The following is a 12,416-nucleotide window of genomic DNA, read 5'->3' on the forward strand; positions in this document are numbered from 1 at the left end:
GATCACTATCCAAGCACAGACGCACTCAATAATAATAATAATAATCGTGTTTTATTTGCCCCCATTGCGATACATAACATACAGTAACACTGCGATCACAGATGCGATAGCCTACAACAGACGACAGGAAGCAGCGAAGTGACATATAGGCCTAGTCTTCGAGTCAGCTGCTCCCCTTATTTCGGCTTGCCATTAGGCCTAAGTGTCTGTGCTGAGACACAGCCGCGTGCTCTGGAGCAGTGTCGAACCCACGTCCTTTCGAACGTCGCGCAGACGTTTTCACGACTCGGCTACGCAACCGACACTCAATCTCGGTCCTGCTCTAATGTAGCCCACTTGCCTGAAACTTTACGAACACTGTTGAGTTCCTTATTAGTAGGAAAAGACACAAAGCAAAATGTTGCAAGTAGGCCTATTGGCCAAGTTGTCAGACCACGAGCGGTGATTGCACCATTGCAAATTGGTCTTGCTGTTCAAGGACATCATTTGTACAGGTCGAGATTTCTTGTTGATACTTTACAGTTTACACAGTATGGGATATTGTTCTTCTTACGCAGAAGTCCTGAGGTTTGAAAAGAATGCAGCTGATTGTGTAGCGTCAGAATCCATTGTTCAAAAGAACATAGACCTACTCGAAAGTACAATGTTATTTGCAGCTGATAATGTTGATCATAATATTATCACCCTGGATGGGAAGGGGACTTTCCACGGGATGGGAATGATTGCTGCCTTGACCTGGGTCAGAAAGCAAACCGTGTGATTCCAAGGCACAACATATCACAACTCAACATCACAAAGAAGACTAGGATTGAAATCATGCAACTCCGCTTTGCCAATGAAGCGCAGAAGACATCACTGGCTGGTTATGTAGCCTACCTTTTTCTTAGGATCAAACCCTGAGCAATATTGTGAATGGTGAGGCCGAGGATGACGTTAATGTGCATGAACATAAACAAACGAAAAAATGATCGACTTGATCAGTAAAACATTTCGGGGTAGTCTAAAGGCTGCAAAGTGATCAATGCCCCAGGGGATGCTGATGTGCCGATTGTGAAGGCTACTGTTCTTAATGCAGTGTCACACTCGACAACGTTGATTGGAGAAGACACAGTTCTGTTGGTCCTGCTTCTTCATTATGCGCAACAAGCAAACAAAGATCTATATTTCCGTTTCGACAAGGAAAATGCTGACAAAGTGTATCAAAAATGGTGATGGGTGAAGAATTATGTTCCCAATTACTTTTTCTATATGCCTACACTGGATGTGACACAACATCAAGAATCTTTGGTGTGGGTAAGAAAATCTGTGTTTCACAAGCTGGTAAAGGGGGATGCTACTCTGAAAGACTGTGCCAATTACTTCCTTCTTCCAAAGCATGCAGTAGCATCCATTGTGAACAAAGATTGTCAAGCGATGGCTGTGATTTTTGGGGGCACGCGGACGGACTCCCTCTCGTCAGCACTACAGAGTACTAAGAAAAAAAGTAGTCTCTTCCCAATCATTTGTGACACCAGAACGCCTACCACCTGCTGAGTCATCGACAAAATTTCACCGTCTAAGGGTTTACTACCAAATAATGGTCTGGCTAGGACAGAAGAGTGATATGGAAACTTACGGGTGGGGTTGGAAACTGAAAGGCAGTCAGTTTGTGACAACAGAGTCGGATATGAATGCGGGTATGCGGCCCCAGATTCCCTGTTATAGATTATCCACTGCAACTGCCTGTAGCACTGCCAGGTGTAGCTGTAGGCAGAATAATCTACCCTGTACCTCAGCATGTAGACAGTGCAACTTGATGCCTGTGACAATACGTACAATGAGTCATTACTGGATGAAGATGATGACCAGGACTTATTAAGCAACTGAATGTAAATAACTTAATAAGTGGTCTGCGATTCTTGTACTGCCAGTGTTTCACTATTGGTTTTGTTTCATATAAGTCTTTCCATTAAACTAATTAGTTAATTTCATTTTGAATTGTCTTATTGAATTCCTTACCTTTGAATTGTCTTATTGAATTGAATTCAAAACCTTAAACCTAGGGATAGACGCCAGAATTAGAGCTCTAGCATGAATATTAAGTGAATTATTGTCATTATACTGTTTTGGCGGCCATCTTGAAAATGACAACTTTCCGGTGCTCTGATGCTCCTAGATTTTTAATATATTATTCTTGATAAAAGATACTAGAAAAAAACTTTGGAAAACCTTTTGTAGCAATTTTTTTGGGTCAAACCATATATTTACCTGACTGTAAGTGAACAAAATAATCGTTTTTGGAACAATTATGCATTATCGTACCGGCAGGCTATTATATAATATTTTGTTAATGTCACTTCGTTTAAAGTCAAATATAAATGTTATTGAGTACCTACTTGCTTATTAATTGTGACAATGATAATATCATATTTTAAAGAAGCCATAGTATGACGATACTTCGAAAAAATATTCAAATTTTGTTTATCCGCCAATTTGAGAAAAAAAAATGGCGGATTTTCAAAAAAGGCGGATAACTTTTTTTCACCAAAAAATTTTCATGGGGATTTGTTTTTGGTCAATGTACATAATCAACAGAAACAATGTGCAAAGTTTCAGCTTTACACCAATTAAGTCAAGGTTCGGCCCTTTTTTTCGCTTCAACGACTGGACTATAAGGTCTTTCAAAAATTTTCATTTATCATCTCACTAGTAGAATTATTCGACCATTTATTTGACTGTTTTACGTTTGATGTCTCAATAAACTACGTCATTAATCTTTCCCAAATCTCTTTTCTGGTAAAAGATAGGAAGAATCTTGACATTAATGAACACTACAAAGAAACGATGTATCTCGTATAATCTTACTCTGAAATTATACGCCTGATGTGTCTACTTGTTTATGCTGGCATAGCCTACGTCTTATAGTGCATGTTGCATGCAAGTGAATTTGTTGAATTGTTCTCTTCGCTTCATATGGATTGCAAGGTCTGAAATAAACTATGCCAATGTCATTGCATCTCAACATTCTTAGAATTTAGTTCTGTTTAAATTAGCGGTTCAGTTTGTTTGCATCTCAACATTCTTTGAATTAGCAGTTCAGTTTGTTTTTATTCCTTGCTATCACAATAATAAATAGTGTAGGCTATGTCATCGTTAGAAGTCAGACAAATGATAGGAGCTACAATCAGTGGCTCCGAGAGGGGGGGAAGTCGGGCCAGTTTCCCCCCTAGCAAAACATTGTAAAGGAAAAACGAGTAGTTTTTTGTTTTTGCACTTTTGAGGGGGGCCCATTTTTAGTACTAGAGTAAAAATGTACCAACTAAATAATCAACAAATTCTTAAATGAAGTGCGTAGTTCCAAGTATTTCTCATTCATTGTAAATGTCACTCTCGATGCTTCTCATCAAAAACAAATCATTTTCGTGTTAAGGTAGGCGATGTTGAACAGCTTCAAAACGTAAAATCTGAAGCTAAAATGATTTCTGTATCACTGAACGGTTTCGATTGTATTGATAGTTTCAACTTGAAAATTGGCGCTGTTTTAGCTAAGCGGGAACTATTTTTGCTTGACAACTGAACCTTAACTTCAAAATCTGCGTTGGCCAGGCATAGGATGTTGTATCCAACATAAGTTATCTGGGAAAGTTAAAGGTATCATTCCAAGCACGATTAAAGAAAGTAAATCCTGTATATTTTTTGTTTATGGATCATCATCAGTCATTATCTCCGCCTGCAGCAGATTGCGCATCAACATGAGTTATTTGCTTCCAAGAGTGGCGATTTTAAGCCAGCTCGCCCAGTGTCGCCAAGTTGAGTCCGGTCCATGATTGGATGTTGTCTTGCCATCGTTTTGGTTGTCTGCCTCGTTTTCTTTTTCCTTCTACTTTGCCTTCTGTGCAAACTTTGCTGATTCCGAATTGTGATCTTTTAGTGTGGCCAAACAGTTTTAAAACTTTTGATTTTATTAACTTATTGCTGCAATTGGATGTAATTTTGTCATAGTTAAAAGATCTTCTGTTTTCGTGTGGTCAAGTAGCCTTTTGTTGGTCATGCTTCTCATGATGTGATTTTGGAAGGTAGTGAGTTTTTTTCTTTATTTGAGTTTTTTGTTTATGGATGTTGTTGCTTGAATCTAGTTGGAATTCATAGCCTAATGTTGCCTACAGACAGCGTTGTTCAAATGTCTTATCATTTTTGGTGTAATTGATTATCTGTAAGCTTGGGGCATCTTTAAAGTTATAGCCCAGTCAGAGGAAAAATTTTAAAAAATCTAAAGAAAGCTGTCCTATCATCTTGCAAAGAAAATTGACTTCGAGAGGGTAATCAAGGCGTGGTGCAGTCAAACCCAATGCTTTACATCACCCTTCTGCAATTGAAGCTCTAAAGACGTTTCTTAAATGCATCAAGTTGGAACCAACAAGAGCTTGATCGGAAGGTGAGTCAATGCTAAAGTAGCCTCCAACTAGCAGTTTTAAATTTGTGACTGCTTTGTATTATGTGGATTACGGTCCTAAACAAGATTAAACTGAGAACTCCCTAAACTCCTAAACTGAGAAGAGTAGGCTACTACTCGCAAGCTAAAGTTGCAGTGACAATTGTAAATTTAAAAAAAAATGACTTTGTTTTCCTGAGGATAGAACGCTTTTATAACTCCACTTAACTAGCTGAATCATTCGAAGGAAATGTATTCTATCGTACATTGCAAAGGATTCGATAGTTGTTGGAATTGACAAATGTATGAACAAACTTAAACATATCGACGATGAGTTTGAAGTTCCATGACAATTTCATCGTATGTCTGTTGTGCAGGTGCGGGGATGTGGGACAAATTTAAACCATTTGTAGGCTACAACAATGACATTTTTCAAGACATTTTGGATGAGTTGGTACTTTTGACAGAAAGTCACACAGCAAACTTCAGCTGAAAACTAGAACGAACCACCCCATAATCTCTACACAAGGAATCATTGATTGCAACTTTCGAAAGATTTTTACAAATAGTTTTGTTATGATTTTGTTTTGTATTCCGGTAGCTACCTCCAACGGCTGTGCTTTGAGAACGTGGTTTTAGCAATTACTGAAATTTGTAAAGATTTGTTTGCGTTCCAGTTGGCCTATGACTCAAAACCGATTGAAAAGCCTAACTATACATGTTGTGCATCAATTCAGACGTCGCAAAATTTTATCATTTGATGCTATGATCCGTAACTTTGCATTGCAAAAAGTCCAGAAAAGGTTGAATTAAATCAGGGATGTCCAAAGTAAGTTTGAATTAAATCAGGGATGTCCAAAGTCCGGCGCGCGGGCCAACTCCGATCCACGAGACGTTTTGTATGGCCCGTACCTGTTGTTGTACGATGTGTTATTTTTGGCCTGCAGACACACAAAAATCATGTAAATTCAACATGCAGTTTTCAGAAAAATCATTGTGGCTGTTGGCCCGCGAACACTTATTATCAAATCTGCATCGCGTGGGAAAAGTTTGGACACTCCTGAATTAAATGCTTGGTTGTGTAGCGATCCATTATTTCAACATATCAGTTTTCCTGCCTTTTACTAAAGTTTCTGTAATTTTCCGTGTAAACTGCTCCCGAAGTAAATAGAAAAAAGGGAACAGAAAATAAAAGGGTTTGTTCGCCCTTTGACGAGAGCTCTATCAAATCGGACTAGCTTGATCACATCAAACCAGCTCAATTAGACAAAGAGCTCTATCAAATCGGACCAGCTTGATCACATCAAACCAGCTCAATTAGACAAAGAGCTCTATCAAATCGGACCAGCTCAAGCAGAGCTCAGTTAGACCAGTTCATCTCTCAGAAAAACATTAAATTGATTGTTTAATTAAAATGTAATAACTCGTGATAATGTTTCACTATCCTGTAATTTCATTATTCTGTACTGTTTGAATTCAAATTGTGTTATAATAAGAAAAAGGGAACACAAAATGCCTTTTAAAGATCTTTGCCTCAATGGCATTTTTGCTGCAAATGTAACCCAGTGATTATATATTGATGATTTTTACATTGAACGAAGTTCTTTTCATGCTGAGGAAAGTATGCTAATTTCAGCTTAACACGAACATGCAATGCAATATTTGCTAAAAAATATTATGGGGCCCAATTTTCGTGTTGTTTCCCGACCAGTGCTGATTTCTCTCGGAGGCCCTGGCTACAATACGTAGAAACTAGTTTTATAGTTAAAAGTTCTCTCCAATTACAGTTTTAATAGATTTTAATTTTTACATGTTGATTATCATCTTATTATCTAGTGTATTGACCTAAAGTCTTATAGTTATGTATAATATTTGATCTTTTCTATTTTTTTACTATATTATTTACTTTTTTAACACTTTCATTAAATTTTATAACCATCTTAATAGTATATCATTCTTTATTATTGTTGCAGTTTATACTGATGAAGCCACACTTGTGTGGCGAAAGCTCTGTATTTAAATAAACCGATTCTTCTGATTTGGTGTGATATTGTTTACTTTATCTGAAATAAACGTTTGACAATCTAAATAACAACGTTCGTGATGTCATAGAGAAGCAAAATGCAACAAACCGCCAAGGTAAAAAAACAAATTTATGTTTAGATTTGTTGCGATGACGACATTTACTCACCAGTTCAAAACGCTTGTTAAGAAAGTGGCTACATTTAATTATATTACTTGTATTACGGATTAAAACTGGACTACTACTAGTACCGATTTGGTATTTTTGCATATTTTTTAGGACCTTCTGATGATCTCCCAGTAAGGGTGAAACAGGCTGTAGGCCTAAAAGTTTTAGAAAGTATTGTCGGCAGCAATGGCCGAGTGGTTAGCGCGTTGCGTTCGCAGTCGAGAGCCTGCATGTTCGACTCCAGCCACCCGCACTTGCTGTTGTTTCTCTGGGCAAGAAACTTTACGATAATTGCCTCTACCCAGTGATCGATTTCGAGTAATGGGTAGTACCAAATTTAAGTCGTAAGTAGAGTAGACAACCGGAAAAGACATTGCCGTCGGCTGCAGCGTGGGTCAGGTGTACGTCGGAAGGCGTACACCGATGCATAGCGCTCAAGTCCGCTTTCCCGCAATGCAGGATAAAGATAAACAAACAAACAAAAACTGTATTTTGTTGCAATTACCTATGCTTGGCTTTTTTGCTTGGCATTGAACACTTTTTGTAGTACAGTATTAATGGCATTTATTGTTCCAGTATTAATGGCATTTATTGTTCAAAAACTCTATAAACTTATACATTGCCTATCCGAATACATCAAATATAGTTATTACTTTCTAAAACCTCTACAGCCTGTTGCACCTTAAAAGAGGGATCATCAGAAGGTCCACCATACTAAGTCGATATTTTAAGTGTCTTTGGTACACTGACACATAAAATTACATTCGATGAAGACAAAAAGCGGATGTCAGTGTTGCCACTTTCAATAACAAGAATAAAACATAGCAGACAAAAAAAATATCAACACCAAGTTACAATATAAAAATATGTGTGCATTATTGTTAAACAGCACTAATCTCAAATGATAAAACAGTATCAACATTTTCCTTCACAATTCGTTTGATCTTTTTGTCTAAATCTTTCGATGTTTTCAGATCTTTTAAAAATGCCATGCTCACGTGATAAAGTCTCTTCACACAATGATTAAACTTGACATGATTTTTCTTGATGTTGTTTTCTGCCAAGACAGCAATGACAACATCTTGCAACTTCTTTTTATTGTCCTTGACATAAAGCTTCTGCAAAGATTTTCTAGAATTGGGTTTTGAGGATTGGTTTTGAAAAAAAAGATTTCTCTTGCTGGTCACTGGACTTTTAGGAAGTGCTTTCGTTGGAGTTGAAGAACGCAGCGACATGCTATGAACATTCGGAGATGACATTACCGACTTATTCATACTTTTGCACTGCTTAGTTGGAGTTTTGAAAGTTGCACTGTCTGGTAGTTGCACTGTGGAACATTGACTGCTGCGCTTTTTATAAAGTTTCTCGGCTACTTTGACCAACTTAATCTTTTTTCTAGGTGTGCGATTTGTTTTTTTGGGTTTTGTTGGGGAGTATTTGATAATGTTAGCTGTCTGTGGAGATGGAACTTGAGATTTCGATCCAACTGAAAATGTTTCAAACTTCACTAACTTTTCAACCAATCTTCTGCATTGGCGATCTTTCTTTTCAGAACCCTGTGCATCGACATTATAATTAATACCATGATATGACATTGCAATCGCTGAAGCATAATCAGTGAGATGATTTCCTGGGGGTGTATTTATTGCTTTTGCGTTCAACACATGTAAACTTTGTAGAGGACTCTTTGATCTCAATTCTTCAAATCGATTCAAAATATCTTCAATGAATGTAGATCCTGTAGACTTTGTTTGAATTAAACTGTTATAATGCAAAGGGGGGTCAGCTTTTTTGTCATAAGTCTCTGGCAAGCCATACTGCTCTGCCTTTTGGAGACATTCTACTTCAGGCAAAGTTGTGTTAGAAAAAGAGTCATAAGTGGCTTTGTACTCATCATACTCATGTAAAAGTTTTGGTCTGGGTGAAGATTGACTGAAACGCTTCAGAAACTTTTTTTTAAAGACCTTTGAGGAATCCAAAATCAAAGTTTGTATAATGGCAGGAGTTAATTTTTCAGATTTTTTACTAATCCAAGTTTTTAAAACAAATTCAAACAATTTCCCAAACTCTTCATCTTCTGATTGCAGCTGTGAAACGTTAGGAAATGCAAAGCTGAATGATTGCTTTAAATCTTGTAAACAAGTATCTAACTTATAAACCGAGTTCAGCTTTTGCTCAAAGTACAAATGTGCATCCAGCTGGTCAAGAATTTGCAAAGCATGTGCATGAAACATAAAATGTTCAGTGATTTCTTCTTTTGTGGCACATGTTTCTTCAGATATGGCAGTTATCACAAAATGAATATTTTGGGGTTGTTGACATAACTTGATGTTTAAAGGATATAATTCTGTTGGCGTCTTCAAAACAGCCTCTTTCCATTTGTCAGTGCTTACTTCCATGCATGGTGGAAAAGGTTCTGTAGTACAAATGTTTGCTAGTTTGCACAACATCCCAGAATTTTTATGATTTCTTAAAGCTCTTTCAAGTTCCTTACCAGCATGATTGCTTTTCTTGCATTGCAAAAGAAAAGTATTTCCACTCAGCAACATTAAAGGTATAGTGGTAACGTCGATAAGTTCCAGTGCTTTCATAGTGTTTCCTAACCACACATGTGAATCTGCATCCGAAAAATACTCACTGTTCCCAAAACAATCATAAAACACAGGCTGGCAACTGTGTCTAAGAAGCTCAAAGTTTGGAGAATGTGTCGGTTTTATACTGCATGTAGCATCGATGCAGAGTGAACCTTTCCAAATTAACTCTTCATTCCAAAAGGGTAACAAAACATCAGAACTTAAAATTTGTTTCTTACTAGCAGAAAGAAACCTTGCAAATAACTCTGCTGAAACTGATAAGGGATCTTTGTACATTGTCAAAATATTTATTTCAGCATGATGCCATAACTTCAGCTTCTTTAAAACACCTAATAAAGGAGCATATATTTTAAAACATTCCTCCTGCACGCTTGCACAATCCCAATAAATATCTAAAAAATAGGATCCTGGCAGAGGCATTTTGTCCATTAAACCAAAAATAACTTCAGAAGCACGCATAGGTGATGCTGTTACAATAGTATATTCTTTTAAAGTAAAGGTCGGGTTCCAGAGATTCCAATCAGCCTTGGAGCACAAATTTTTCTTCTCATTTTGCTTTAAACGTAGAAACAGCAAATATGCTCTTTTTTGCTGTAGTTGCAAAGTTCTAAAAATTCCTTTGGTTGTCGCATGACCAGCTGAAAATCTGGATAAATTTCGATTGTAAATTATGCTATCAACATTCCAATAGTCCTCATTTTCACTGATTACAATTGTGTACTGATTCATAGCAAAATAAAAATCTAAAAATCTGCAAGTAAAGTAATAATAATCAATGTATGCAATGCTGAAAAGTACCATACAGCGTGATTGTAATAGTATAATGCAAAGCAAAATAGAAGATAAGATTAGAAACAAAGTTATCAGCTAAACAAAACACATACAGTAGAATTCGCCTATAACGGCTTCGTTTATAACGTCAATTCGCATATTACGTCACACTTCGCTCGGTCCCGGCAGAATTCCTATCTTTTACGTACATTGTAGTTCGGCTACAACAGCATCGCCTATAACGTCAATTTGCATGCAACAGCACCCTTTATTGGTCCCCAGACGTCTTTTGTTCGTTTATAACGTCACTTTAAGCCATCACCTTCACCACGAACGGTCAGTCTTTTAATCCAGTTAGCGCTGCTGCTTGCAAAATGTCTTCCCTTTATTGTGCTGCGTCGTTCGCAGCAGGGACTTTAATTAACTAAATTAACTTTTTTCCCGCGTGAAAAACTATCACGTGTAAAAAGCAGCTCTACAGCTGACCTTTAAACAACAGTTGTACGTGCAGTACTGTATAAACTAGAAGCCGCAGTGTTACATATTAGCCTACAGTAACTGTAGGACAACTGTTGTCGAAAGAGATCTCTGAAGCAAAATGCCAAACAAACGTATTTTCTGCGTGACTTTTGTCAGTTTGGAGGTACACAGTAATCCTGACTGGATTATACACTTCTTTCTTTATTCAAAAGACAGTTTTGGAAGTTTGCGGTAGTTCGTCTATAACGTCAATTCGGCTATAACGTCAGTTTTTGCAATCCCCTAGAGGTGCCGTTATAGGCGAATTCTACTGTATATACCAAAAATTCATTGAAACAGTAACAAATCTAAAGTGGCAATGAATAGGGCATGTACCAACTAGGAAAAAAGATGGTGAGATGATATTGAAGAAAAGATTGGTATCACTTGGATGAGAATAGTGAAAGACAGAATGGTGCGGAAACAAATGAGGAGGCCATCTGTCGGCAGTGACATGACTGGTTGATGATGATAATGCAAAGCAACAAAATAACATGTCTTAACAGGCCTCGAAATTCCGGTGGTCATGACCTCCGGAATGACCTCGAATGTCTGCCGAAGCCGACTCATTGGTCGGTCATAAATGACCGCCGCAAAATTCTTGACAAAAATAGAGCTAATGCAGCAAAAATATATTTTTAATTGGAATTGTTACAATTGTTTGTTTAACGTGAACAAATACGGAGCTGAAACAATAATAGTACAGGCAATTGCTTTAAAGATCACATTAGAGTGGCGTGGTTATTACTGGTTAACAAGCTGATGGTAAAAGTAGCCATTTTTACATCATTTCAACGCCTTGCAATGTTGCCTTGAAATAAAGTGGTCTGAACTTTTCGGCAGGATATGTATTCTAGTTTTAACAATGAGGATTATTGCGTTACATTGATCGTTTGTTAAAAAGAAACGTCACAGAGAAGCAAGTCTTAGCTGGGCTCCGCACGTGCTTAGGCGAATGTGGCGACCTTATTCACGCTAATACTGATAGAAATAGAAGTTCTGCACAGAAGGGAGGGTGTTAGACTAACACTATTGTGTTAGTTAGTTAACACTAACACTATTGAGTCACTAATGCGCATTTGTCTGGACAGTCCTGACATGGAGATTTACGACCCCACGCCGGCAGTAATCGCTTGACACAACGATTCTATAACGCAAAAACCACGGAATAAATGATCGGAGTTGCTTTTGTAACAAGGAAATTTGGATAAGAAAAACTGTCATTAACGCACTGATTTATTTGCAAGCAAAAAATATGTCCGGTTGAGATATTAAATGTCCGCTGAAAGGGCCAGTCCGGTAGGACATGCTTGACCGCCGGAAAAAAGTACACATTTCGAGGCCTGTCTTAAGCACAATACAGGCTATAAATTGACTATCTTTACTAGGTTATTACACCTGTTGTTTGGGTCTTGGTTATTACAACTGTGTTTAAAATAAAAGTTTGTATGTAACAAATCTTTTTTATGATAACTAAAGTCAATTGAATATCTCAGTAGGCAAACATTGAAACTGAAAGTTTTAACAGTCGTATTGCATTGCTAAATTGTCAATTGTCATTGCATCACACTTAAACCTACATACCATTTTAACCACACAAATCATAATTGCATTGCATTAAGCTTAAAAATCGGATGGTATAATTTGTGAAACTGTTTGATGGGTGATCAATTGTATGTGTTATAATACAAATTCTCAAACATTAGCCTATTGCTTTATTCTGAATGGCCATAATCAATAGTCTCACCAATTAGAAAACTTTTTTGAATTAAAACAACAAATTTTTTTTACACAAAAAAAAGAATTTTACATCAAAATTTAAGATTTTAAAATTTTGTAATGTCTTCAATGTTTTTTACTTCAAACAGTCCTACGACCTACAATCAAATAACTAGTATACAGACTACTATATGTGTTGGCAAAATTATGC

General features: G+C 37.1%; 1 protein-coding gene across 1 annotated transcript; it reads right to left on the reverse strand.

Annotated features, from left to right (window-relative positions):
- Positions 1–6,592: 6,592 nt before the first annotated feature.
- Positions 6,593–9,925, reverse strand: LOC145766165 (mdm2-binding protein-like). Its single transcript, XM_082577818.1, has one exon. The coding sequence runs from the start codon at positions 9,923–9,925 to the stop codon at positions 7,484–7,486; it is 2,442 nt and encodes an 813-aa protein (XP_082433944.1). The 3' UTR covers positions 6,593–7,483.
- Positions 9,926–12,416: the final 2,491 nt, after the last annotated feature.

This window comes from Aplidium turbinatum, chromosome 3, assembly GCF_918807975.1.
Source record: "Aplidium turbinatum chromosome 3, kaAplTurb1.1, whole genome shotgun sequence".
In the NCBI taxonomy this organism is placed as follows: domain Eukaryota; kingdom Metazoa; phylum Chordata; class Ascidiacea; order Aplousobranchia; family Polyclinidae; genus Aplidium; species Aplidium turbinatum.